This window comes from Lissotriton helveticus, chromosome 1_1 (genome assembly GCF_964261635.1).
Source record: "Lissotriton helveticus chromosome 1_1, aLisHel1.1, whole genome shotgun sequence".
NCBI classification, from domain to species: domain Eukaryota; kingdom Metazoa; phylum Chordata; class Amphibia; order Caudata; family Salamandridae; genus Lissotriton; species Lissotriton helveticus.
In genome coordinates, this window is record NC_136057.1 from 552,701,237 (window position 1) to 552,714,317 (window position 13,081).

At 43.5% G+C, this 13,081-nt stretch overlaps 1 protein-coding gene across 1 annotated transcript in view; it reads left to right on the plus strand.

The window, feature by feature from the left end:
- Positions 1-13,081, plus strand: part of PIK3C2G (phosphatidylinositol-4-phosphate 3-kinase catalytic subunit type 2 gamma) — a 2,201,800-nt gene that overhangs the window by 1,440,550 nt on the left and 748,169 nt on the right. Inside the window, exon 18 of the mRNA XM_078674033.1 lies at positions 9,841-9,934. Coding sequence (XP_078530159.1) covers positions 9,841-9,934 — 94 coding nt within the window. The remainder of the gene's footprint in view (positions 1-9,840; positions 9,935-13,081) is intronic.

Consider the following 13,081-nt stretch of genomic DNA (forward strand, 5'->3'; position numbering starts at 1 on the left):
ACTCCTCACCCACGCACCCAAGGCTCTCCACGACACGGCCTGAAGTACCCCACCAGCTCCACTCCGCCAGCCTCACCCTCGCCTCCGTCCCACGAATCCGCAAATCCATTGTTGGAGGAAGATCCTTGTCCTACCTGGCAGCCAAGACATGGAACTCCCTCCCCACTCACCTACGGCTGACCCTGGATCATCTCTCCTTCAGGAAACAACTCAAGACCTGGCTGTTCGAGCAGTAGCATCCCCCCCTCAGCGCCTTGAGACCCTATCAGTTGAGTAGCGCTCTATACAAATTCTATTGATTGATTGATATCTCTCCTGTTCAAGAGGATACACTTTTATGAATCAAAGTGACTACACCTCAGAAATGGGTATTATGGTAAGTGGAGTATCAATGGCAACTCCATTTCCGAGTGAATGAATGGGACCCACAACAGCATGTGACCATCCTGCAGCATAGGAATATGTATACGGTATCGTTCCAGGGTTTTTTCTGGGTTTCACAGGATGATGTAGACCTTGACCCTCTAGATTAGAGCCTCAGTTGTGCCCCTGATTCAGAGGAACATTTGTCTGCCAGTCTCGTGGAAATACTTCCAAAGGACATCTTTTGATATTTGGAGCATCCCACGGTCTTACTATGTCTGCATGGCTGACAGGTTACACATTGCAGCAAAATGTTCAGTTATCCTTATTACCCTACTGGTCTCAGACACAACTCTCACTGACAACCCAGCAAATGTCAGTGTGACAAACATTTCACCAATGCAACTCTATCAACCCAATCAGTAATTTAAAAAAAAAGTGAAATCACTAGGGATGACATACACCTTGGTGCTACAAGAACTGCCATACTCCTTGTTAGCTACCAATAGATCATGAGCCTCTCCAGCACCCAGAGAGACCCTGCTAGCATGGCTGGGTTTGTGTGGGATAGAAACCCAATATATAGTATGTTCCTCCCAACCTAATATAAGGCACCCTAAAGAAAAAAATTTTTCATTATCTCTGCATTCTTGTCAGAAAATTGTATCAACAATACTCGCTATATCAGCAGTGGAAATACCCGCTCCAAGAAATGCATGGCACCCTTTAGCAAGATAACAAAATTGAGTTGGCTTTATCGCGGGTGCTGAGGAGCATTTCGGTGAAAGGTGATCAGTGACCACCCACCTTCTTCAGGGCACAAACTGATGACTCAAGAAAGTGAAAACAGCGAGGGAGGGAGGAAGAGAAAAGATGGCAAATAAACAATATATATTTAAAGAGATAGAAAGGCATAACATGTGTAAGGTCTCCTTAAAACTGTAGTGCCCCAGTGCATTAGCCAACTTGATACAGAAAAAAGATTGAAGTATTTACTATGTTCTCTCTGAATGTATACAAAGCACACAATATTTTGAACATCACAAAAGTGTTGCCTTAGTGGAGTATGAATTGTACTTATGTGGCACATTGATGCTTAGCAATAATATTATGACAGTAATTTCATGTGGCCTCAATCAGCAGTTATTAGAAGGGTTTCTTGTTTTGGCCTAATATATGCGCTGTTTTACCTTGCTTGTGTTTGAGTGTATTGCCATGATATAAGTGGTATGGGAGGAGCTTGAATGGCTGCTGTGGTATTTATTTTTCTCTATGGCGGGGTGGGTAGTAATGTTTCATACATTTAGATGATTAAAATAACACTCTTTACCTATTGATTATGCAGGCAAAGAAAACTAAAAACTATTGAGATTTTTCCATTACAAGTCTGTCTTTTTAGTTAAATTAAATTGTAAACTCTATTTGTAGAGCTTTGCCTGGAGGTGGGGCTTTTGTCCTGGATCAGTGTCAGGAGCCAGGTCACAAGTCATTTAGGGCTCTCTGACCTCTAAAGTTTCTCAGAGTGGGGGGGCAGTAGACCCAGGTGACTTGCATACTTTTTCCACTCTACCTCCCACCTATTCAGGGGTGATATTCTGAACCTGGTCTTTCAACCCAGGATCTGTCCCTTAAGTGGAACATCTGCCTGGCTATCCAGGACTTCCAGGGGAGCAATTCTACCTCCATTCCCCATGGGAAACATATTCTGCATGTGTTGAGCAAGAGTCTCACAATGTAGCATCCCCTGATAGGGTCCATCCCCCCTAGCACTGCAAGGGCCCCATGATCCTGGGGTTGTTCTGTCTTCAAGTTATCAACAAAAACATAACAGAAAATGTTTCTGTGTGATTTTGGGATATTTATTCGTTATTGGCCATCTTCAATTTAGTTCATCATATCGCCTGATTTCGGCAGTGATATGCAAATCCGATCATACAATCATCAATCCCTTCCTCCATCCTGATGCATTTCTGGCTGACGAGCCCTTCGTCAGGGCATAGCTCTGTCGCAGATCACACGGGGCGCTCAATTTGATGATGGCTGGTGACGAATAAATATTGCCTAATCACACAGAAACATTTTCTGTCTTATTCTTGTTGATAACTTGAACACAGAACAACCCCAGGATCATAGAGTCCTTGCAGTGCTAGGGGGAACGGACCCTATATGGGGACACTACATTGTGATGGAATGCCACACTTTTTGATCAGATAGTGAAACCCGTTGAGAATGTAACAAATTGAATACGAGGACAACTATAGAGGAAAAGTTGTCCGTGTTCTACCTTTTACTTATTTGTGCAAAAGTCTGCCTGACACAGGTCTACAGCTCTCGGTCCCTGTCACAGTACATGGAGCTCCCCCCAGACCAGAAGTGATCTCCACAGGGCCAATTTTGGGGTGCTCTGCTCTCAAAGCTGCTGAACCCGAGAACCACTGGTCCTCCCACTGTGGACTGTTTCCACCTTCTACCCCTACCTCTGGGCCTCTCTACCCTCTACTGTAGGGTGGTACCCCAAAAAAAAAACTGGTGGGGCGCATATGGCATCCGCCCTCCCCCATCTTTCCTGACACTGGGGGCTCCCATCAGTGGATGGTCTCTTGGTACAGACCAGATTTCCCTGCTTGTGCTCCCTTTGGGAACCTTCCAAATTCTGGGGCATAGATTTGGGCACCATGGGCCTCTGCTCACACCCCCACCTCTCCTCCTACTCTTGGAAGGGACATGGGACCCTTTCCTCCCCCACTATACTGGGACCTATCTGGGTCGCTGCAAATCTCCCCCTTACTCTATAGAGGGATACCTGAGCCAGTCTCCTTAAGATCACTCCCCAATGCCTTCTCAGACACTCTAGTACTCACCCAAAGGTCTTCCTCCTTTGCGAGTTCCCTGGAGTCAGAGAAATTACAATCTACCAGGTGTTGGTGTAGCTCAGTGAATGATTATATGCTTTCTGGCAATCAAATTGAACAGCCCCTCTTCGGTGTTTCCGATGCTACCCTTCACCCTGCCAACCAGTGCCTTGCTAAAGTACCACACAAAATCCTGTCAGGACTGGTGAGACAGTTTAAGACTACCCCTGCATGTCAACCCGCACTCTTCTGGGGTGAATCCTTATTTTTTTTAACAAGGGTCTCCTTCGTGGTGGGATACCTCAACCTCATCTCCTTCTCTAGGACCCGCACGGCGTACCTGCCATCACCAGGAATATGACTTCATATGTCAGCTCCCCAATCCTCTTCAGGGATCCTGTGCACCTTTAGAGCTACCTCATGTCTTTTAAAGCACCTATCTGTGTTATACCCCTCCTTGAAGTCAGGCACCAAGTCTCTGAGTATGTGGACATTTTCTTCCACACTGGACACAATAGTTTTGTTGCCACCATTTCTGGTAGACTCTGTCAGCTCCAGCTCCTTGAGACTCAGTTCATGAGTCCGCAAGATTTTTTTTCTCCGCGTTCTGCTCTTCTGCAGCCTGTTGGGCAAGCTGCAGCCTCAGGTCCCTCTCAGCCTGTCAATTCTTTAACTCATCAGGAGTTCGGGTTTGGGATGAGACACTGCTTCTTGCATATGATCCAGCAGGGGAGTCCCTCTCTGAGGGATCCCATCACTCCACTGTAGCCTTTGACCAGTCATTTTTCTGCTCCTTTCCATCCTTCTGAGGGCCTCTGCCCCCTTGGAACCCTGATGCTGAAGTCAGGTATAACCAGGGTGCTGTATTCTCTAGAGTAGTGAAGTAGTCCTCCCCCTCTATCTTCCTGTGATACAGATTGCATTCTGTGGACCTCCTCCCAGGGTTTAAGAGCAGGGTGGTACTCAAAATTGGAATCACTCTCAAGGATGTTCAGTCCTCTGGCTCTGCACAACTTCCTCAGCTCAGTCATGCTGTAGCTCTCAATGGCATTGATATCCATCTCCATATGTGACAGACCTCTGGTAGATACACTGCAACCTGCCCCACTGCAGGTGGGTCCTCTGATTAGCTCAGGGCATTCCTCCTCTGTTGTTGCTTGCAGCTTTCTGACTGCCTCATAGGCTCTGAGGATCATCTAGGTCTACTTTTGAAGCTTTCCTGCCCACATTCTTCCCCTTCTCTTTGCGGAACTGATTCAGCTCATTCTCATTGTAGTATACTAGGCAGTTGAGATCCATGGACATCCTGACAAGGTATCACAAGTGCAACACCAAAAAGAGTCCCAAATTGATGAAGGTGAAGTAGGAGTCAAATTTAGAAAAATAATCAATTGAGAGAATAAAAGACAATTTAAAACTTGTAATAGTCATAAGTATAGAGTAGTAGTGAACACTGAAATACTACATGGTATTGCACAAATACAAGTCTTATTCTCACCGCTGATCACCAGTGTTAGAAATTGGGTCTCTAGTTGAAAGAGGTATGCACCCTGACCATGTTTGAACCACAATCCTAGGCAGGGTAAGCTAGATACAAACTAAAAGATAACCTGTTTTTACCCTCTGCTCTGATAACTTGGAACAGAGCAGGCAGGCTTTTCGAATGAGGCAATGTGTAAAGTATTTGTGCAATACACACACACACACACAGTAACACAATGGAAACACCATAAAAATACTCCACACTGGCTTAGAAAAATAGAGAATACGTTTATGCGAACATCAAGACAAAAATGACAAAAATCCAATAGGTAGAACCAGAGTCATGCATTTTTAAAGAATAAACCAAAAATAGTGCTAAGAAGTCAATAGCGCTAAGGGGTAACTTGAGGTCATGCTAGACCAGTACAAATACAACATTCCGGCTGACCGTGTTGAATGACAGGCAGGGCTACAGGACTAATACAGGTCCTGCTGACAAAGTACCTTGGATGGCGCAAGTTTCAATGTTGATGACTCAATGCGAGGAGCAGGGGCGGTGATATGTTGTCGTTGATCTCGAAGATTTAGGCGAAGCATCAGTTCCGCTCGTCACTGTTGGAGAATGCTTTGGCATCAAACCGCTTTATGATGCAGGCGCTGCATCATCGTCGAACCTTGCAGTCCAGTCCTGCATCGTCATTGAGCCACTCAGGGACGTCTTTAGATCGGCTCGGCATTGAAGGGCACCACGTAATTTCCGTAGAGCATAACGTCAGCACTGCATCGATTTTGAAGCAAAACAGCTGCAGAACCCACTTCTAAAGTCCAGGACTGGATTGGCACCTCAGCAGCAGTGTTGTAGAAAGTTTGTGATGGCCCTGAGACTTCAGAAACATGGGACAAGTCAGCAAGCCTTTGGAGTCACTCTGGGTTCAAGTGAAATGGGTCCAGTCCTTGTCCTCAGAAGAGCAGAGATCAGTAGGCAGCTGGTCAACTCAGCAAAGCAGAAAGCAATTCCTTTAGGGCAGCAGTCAGCCAAAGTGGCAATCCTTGTAGAACAGTCTTCTTTACACAGGTCCCATAGTACACCCTCTGAGTAGGGTCAGAATCCCAGTATTTATACCCAAATGTGCATTTGAAGTGGAGGTGATTTCAAAGTAGGCCCTTGAAGTGTACAGGTCCCCTTTCATACCAGCCCTGTCTCCAGACTATTCCTAGGGGGTAATCAACTCTTTGTATGGGACGTAGGACACTGCTTATTCAGTGTAACTGTCTGCTCTCCCTTTCTCTTCCTGCCCAAGAAAAGCTATCAGAATGTAGACGAATGAAGATGGGTGCTCTGTCACGCCCACCCTTCCTTTGTTTATGGCTGTTTAGAGGGAATACACAAAGTGTAGCTGCCACCAATCCCAGATGTGTATTGGAGACAGGCTGCAAGGCACACAGAGCAGTAAGAGCAGAGAAATGTCCGCTTTCTAACAGTTCAAACAAAAAACAAGAGCAACCCATATGTCCTTGCGAACTGGGTATAGCTAAGCGGCCAAAATACAACTGTTCACAAGGAGCTCACTTAAACCAAAAAGTCTTTCAATATTAGCAAGAAATTAATATCCTGCATGATTTAAGCAAAATAAGCATACGGTAGAGTCAATATGTATTACATTTGTTATCATTAAGTAATATTATTTACTTGATTATAGAGAACACATATGACTCAGGAGAATACAGCACCTCACAACTAGTTTTTACTACACCCACTTCAGGCGAAGTGAGCTTATTATATTTGCAGTTACAATAAGGTAAATTAGACTTCTGCTGTGCACTAACACTATGTACAAAATTTAAAACTGGACCTATGTGACCCCAGTGGAGCGCCATAACCAAACAGTGAAAATAGTTGTAGTGACAATATTAAAACAGGGGGCTGGTTATTGGAATGAAAAGGATGTCCTTTGGATATCAGATTCAATCATTAATTCTAGAATTCAACCCTCTCTTTGTACGGGGTGTCTTCAGGACTGGGATTCTAGGGACTGCAAGGGGAAATAGGGTAAGTAGTAGTAGTAGGCCTCACAGTAGTGAAAAATGTAATATAGTTATTTTTCACTACCAGGATATGTAGAACTTTAAACGTACATGTCCTAGGTCTACCTAAGGCCTACCTTCGGGGTGACTTATGTGTAATAAAAGGGGAGTATAAGGCTTGGCAAGTGGTTTTAAGTACCAAGTCCAAGAAGCAGTACACTGCACACACAGGCCTGCCAGACTCCCACCAAGGACTCTCTCCACCCAGGCTGCACAGACCCGGGTTGGTGAGTTTTCAGTATTGCTCAAGCTGATGTTAACATTTCATACTCCAGCAATGCCCAGAATTTTCAGGGATTTCCCGGGTATTAGAGAGCAGTCAAAGTTTCCGGAATGTTGCTGGATATTAAGATTTCTGTGCAGTTGTGCATCGGAGTTCACATTAGAGCTTTGGCCTTTGATCATGACACAGAAGCTCCCCTTAATCTGTTCCCTAATATGTTCCAGTATTAATTGGATTAGCTTTCCCATCCTACTTTGAAACAATCTGTTTCACTTACTCAATAGTTTTTCTTTAAGATTGTTTATGGTGTCCACTGTTTGACTTTAGTCTGAATCTCTTTGAAATGTATTTGCTTTTTAGGTCAAGCATTTGAGACCTCTTGCATATACTTTAGTATATACTTATCATATTTGTATATGTGTATGTACTATGTGGGCAATTGAGATCAGCCCTAGGACTTGTCTGCTTCCGCTTAGCGACTTTTTTTTCTGTTCAACTGCCTCTATTTAACTGTCTTGCTAGAAAACGACCAGCAAATGTCAGTAATATACCAGAAATGCTTTCTGCTGAGAGACTTTCTTTTTTTAATTTTTCTGGCAACTGCCTCTATTTAACTTTCTTGATAGAAAACGATCAGCAGAGGTCAGTAAAATACCAGAATCACTTTAGCATTCTCTAGATTCCAGTCCATAGAAATTGTCTTCCTCGAGCACCCGTAGACCATAATATTTTTATCAAATCAATCAAATCATTTTTATCAAAGCACGAACGCTCTATAACATCCCCATGTCCCGCTCTGCTAAACCAGCACTGAGGGCACTACACTGGCTGCCAATACGGGAAAGAGTGAAATTTAAATCCCTATGCCTCGCACATAAAATCTTGCAAGGCAAAGGCCCCCCCGTCCTTCAGAAGATGGTGATCCCGTACAAAGCGAGCAGAACTTTACGCTCAGACCAGCAACATCTGACGGTCGTCCCCAGGGTAAAAAAGGCCCGATCGGGAGGTAGGAGATTTTCGGTCAATGTTTCCACTCTTTGGAACGCCCTTCCCTTAGGTTTACGCGCGGAACCATGTCTCCGGCACTTCCGAAAACAACTTAAGACCCTCCTCTTCTGTTAATTTTTCTTCGTTTCTGCTATCTCTGATGTCGGCAGTTGGCAAAAGCGCAGGGATGCTCCAGGGTAACCGGGCGCTATACAAAACCGATTTAATAATAATAATAATAATAAAATCATGTATTTTCAGTGATATGACCACCGAAGGCCCTGATTTTATATTAAAGACAGAGCGTTGGACTATACCATTTCCTGCTGAAAGGCAATATTTCTATCCATGTGCTCCCATACCTGGCGTGTCACGCAGTTTAGACCTCAGCACCCAGGCTAATGTGCTGCATAGCTAAATACATATAAGGTCCCATAGGCGAGACCGATTGTATTACACATGTTGGTGTCTTTCAGTTTCCACTGTTCCATTCAGCTGCAACTTTTTATACAAGATTGCCAGATGAACATGTCTATGAGACTGATGTCCAAGAAACAGAATGTTTTTAGCTCTGGCCCATGGACATTTTTTTCTTGTTTGCCTCATGTAATAAATACAATTATAAATCAAAAATATATTTTTGAACATAGAAAGAGGGAGTATCAGTCAGCCGTTTTCATTCACTTGTCTGCTCCACCGACATTCACATTTTGCTTCCACTCACCACAGTGTACACAGCATGAGTAGAAGGACAACCCACCTCATCAATTGGCTCTCCTGCACTGTGACTGACTGCATTGTGCGTAATCACATGTTCATATCAACCCAAGAAGAGGGGCACTTTGTTTAACGGCCATTACTTTGCATTGCTAAAATGTTCAAATTCCTTATCCTGTTCTGTTTAAACTATGTCTTCGGCTTACAGTGTAAAGCAATAGTAGTTGTTTTTTGCACCAATAAGAACTGCATTTTCCTGTGAAAAACTAAAATGGGTGTCTATACTTGTGATAGGTGCAACTGAGCGTTAGAAAGCACCTGCATTTTTCCATTCAAATTATATTCAATGGTCACTTTTTTTTACTGAAAATGTGTTTTTTTTCTTTTTGTGGTATGCGCTTGTAATATTTATTTTTAAATTATTAATTGTGCTTGCTAGCCAAGGCCAGAACTATTGGCTTTGCCAGTGCTTGTTTAGATGTTTCAGTGGGACGAACACTTCAAATGATTTCTCCAAATTCCAGAAGTGTAGGCAAATCAGAGATCTATGTGCTATCTTATATTCTTATTATGGTAGTAGGGCAGAAGGTTCTGGCAATATGACTGATGTGATCAGTCATCATCTGTGAGGTAGAACTGTGAATTTACATTTTGAAGTTCCTTGGCGACGTGCAAAATATATCCTCTATTCTCTATTCCACCAAAGCGTTAACTTGCAACTTTCACCATCTTTTTTCGTGTTTCTTAGTAAAAATCATTTTAAGAGACACTTTCCTTTAGTTACCTGATCGACACATGAAAGATCAAATAAACTCTCCTGTCAGGCAGCCTTGACTTTGGGAGATGGGGAGGACCTTTCCTTTTTGACATATGTTAGAATGCCCAATGAGTATAAGTAAGAGCTGAGAAACAAAAAACAAATAAATACATGGGCACTTTTTCCAACAATTTCACACTTCATTAATCATGCATTCGTTTCCTAGAATTGCTACTTTTGAAACTCGTCAGCATTGCTTTTGTTGAGTTAGTAGTCTATGTATAATATTGGAAATGTTATAATCCCCGCTGAATTGCGCGGTGTCATCAGAACGAACATTTTCCAAACGATCTAATTGCTTCTCTTTATTCCAGTTTTTCAGATCAAGATGTCCGCGAGGCTGCTGTCCAGGAAATTGGCAGCCTGTCAGACGAAGACTTGTTAGAATGTCTTCCCCAGCTGGTTCAGGTACGGAAAAATCGGCAGATCATTAAAACGTTTTATTCCTGTCGATGTAGGAGATAGATTGAAACTAATACAAGAAAAGAAAGAACAACAATTGGGGGAGCGAATCGCAGTAAAGATCCTGAATAAAAGCCTCGCTGCTCCCAGAGGATGCTTTCTTTGCACTTCTGTGATTGTATGTTGATGTCTCAGACAAACAAGGAATTTTCTAGAGAAACGATTCCTGGAAAAAAAGCAGAATCGATGACAATGAACACACCACACAGGAGTTGAGTTCAAATACGTGTTTATCTATTAAAACATAATTTAAACTATTCTTTTGGAAGAAGCGAGAAGTGTGGAAAATATACACAAGTTGTACTGTAAGGAGGGAAACATAAAGGCGGGATACAATGTTATTTTGTATATTTTCCATATACGTGGAATATATATATGTTTGCTAATTTAAAATGTATCACCTTGTCACTGGTATTTTTCTATCATCAAAAAAGTAGATGAACCACTCATGTGACGTAGCAATATGCACATCCTACATGTGCCACACCAAACAACACCTATGCTTTTCAATTATCTGGTTGGTCTGTGTTTCTGTAAATTCAAAGGTTTCAACATGTTATATCAGCAGGGAACAGCAATCAACTATATGTTTCATACTTCTGCCATTGTACGGAGAGTTTGACGTTCAGAAGGAGATATGATATATAATAAATGATACATCATTAGACGTTTATAAACAGATTCAGAAAAGCATTTCGGAGTAAGGGAAGTAATACTAGAGGAGTACTCTTTACTGCCTTGGAGAATGGCCACCAAAACGTCCGTCTCCCTATTTGTGAAAGTGAAAAGAGAACGCAGTAATTCTATCGTTCATAATTTTATTAGAATATTCCATCAATACTACTTTTTGCGGTGTTCTGGGACCAATTCACAAAGGAATGTTAGAGTACATAATAGTACAACTAATTTGCTCCAAAATGAATTCAGATTAGGCCCCTTAGATGTTGTATGCACGTTCAAATGAAACATACATTCATGCAGGGTCTACCGAGCGCCATATAACTCACTCAAATGCTTATGTCTTACAGTTTTTTAGCAGAAATATCTTCAAATACTTACTGATAATATTACACTTTCTCGTGGCGTCCCTGTACCAGCCATTACATGTGAAGTTGTTTACGCCACGAGACAGGAAATGCTGTAATCCAAGCCCAGAACACTGGTCCCCTGGGCACCCTATATTGCTTGCTTTACGAAGGATCCTCCTGTCATACCAAACAAACTGAAGTCGAGAGTATGGGAAGGATGGGCCTTTATAGTGACTGTCGCAAGGATGCCTGAACTAAGAGTAATGAAGCTTACCAGTAAGTAATCCTAGCATTACTTCTACTTCCTGTGTCCTTGTCCCAGCCAGAATGTATGAGGAATAACAAAACAATTTTATTTTTTTATTCGAAAATGTAGCCACTAAAATATTTCAGAGTACAATGATTAACTTCTGCACTTAATGTTTGATGAACCTTGATGATTAATATTCACGACAGAACTAAACTTAGAACCCCAATTCCAAAACTCTTTTCCTCAGACTCCATCTCCTGTAGTCTGTAATGTTGAACATATGTATTTGAAACAGCCCAGGTGTCTTTCCTACAGGTTTCTGACAGTGGTGACCCATTGACCACTACCCATACTGCAGCCAGAGGTCTCATTAGCCTCCCTTAAATGCCATCTGAACTCATCGGAATGAAACACTCATTACAGGATTCACTTCCTTACAGTACTTTTTTAAGAATGCAATGTAATTGCTAACAGAGAAGAAACTTATTTAGGGAGGCTGCCATTTTGTTGGATACATTGTGTGTACCCAAGATGCTCCTTGAAACGCCCTTGGTACTTTCCTTGCAATATTTTGCTGACACCACTGAACAGAGACTAGACATTGAAAATAATATTGTATGTTACCACTTTTTCGCCTGTGTCCAATTTTGTTGCGAGCTATATTAAAAAACTTTAGAAAGTGCTGGCAGCTCATAACAACCATTGTTTTCCAATGAGAGGAAACAATCTTAAATATCATTTGGTTAGGATGGCCACTCTATCAGACAAATAACCAGCTAGACTGACTGAACAGACTTACTGAACGGTCCCTGTTGTCTTGGAGTGACGGCAGAGGATGGGACCACCTTATGGAGAGGATTCCTGAAAGCAAACTGGCTGCACTGAGAGCAATGGCCCTTCGGGGGTCCTCCCCAGTCGCCGCATGAGCCGTGGTCCCTGTGAAATGGTTACAGGTATGACATGACTTGACTCGCTCTTACCAGGGTCCAGCAGAAAGAGTCAGAAGGCTGCGCTGGTTGTGATATGCAACTTCAAAAACAGGTGGGTAGGGCAGCAGCCAATGTCAGTGGGCAGGGCCATAGGGGAGAGACGCTCCCAGACAGCACAGATGCAAGGAGCACAGGCTGGGCACACTTGGCTTACCTCTATGGTAGTCTCTTAGTGAGTCTCAGGCGTCGCGCTGACCCCTCCCAGCCCACTGCAGGCAGATCCAGAAAATCATGCTGCCAAGAGGCTCTTTAGTGGGGGATCAGGTCTCAAGAATGGGAAAGGCAGGACCCAGCAGCACACATTGATCTCCAGAGGGCTGCCTGGGAGAGCGCTCACATGATACAGCTCCCTTAACGTAGCCCAAGTTTGGGTGGTGGGCATTGCAAAAACTAACATCGGTCCTTGTTCAGTGTGACCTGTAGATGAGGTAAGTAGGAAATTTGCAGGTGCATGGCTGATAGCCATGTGGAAGTTAGTGTCAGGCTGATCGTATCAGACTAGTGGTGGCATCTGCTATGTTGTGGCATCCGGCTCCTCTCCGGTCCTGCTCACTTGCCAAGGGCGCCGTCCAGATCCATGGCTGTTCCGCATCACCAAGCAGGGGTCTGTCGTCTGTGGTCCAGCATGGGATCTCCGGTATTCCTTACTGGGGATTCAGTGCTGGCAGACGAGAGTTTGCCTACAGGGCAGCGACTCTGGATCTTTGAAGGGCACCCGCAGTGCGGCCAGGCCAACCTCAGGCGTGGTCCTGGTGCGGGCGCCGCACAGAACATCGCCTACCTATGACCAGCATGGCTAGGTGATCTGGCAATTTGTGGGTGGAAG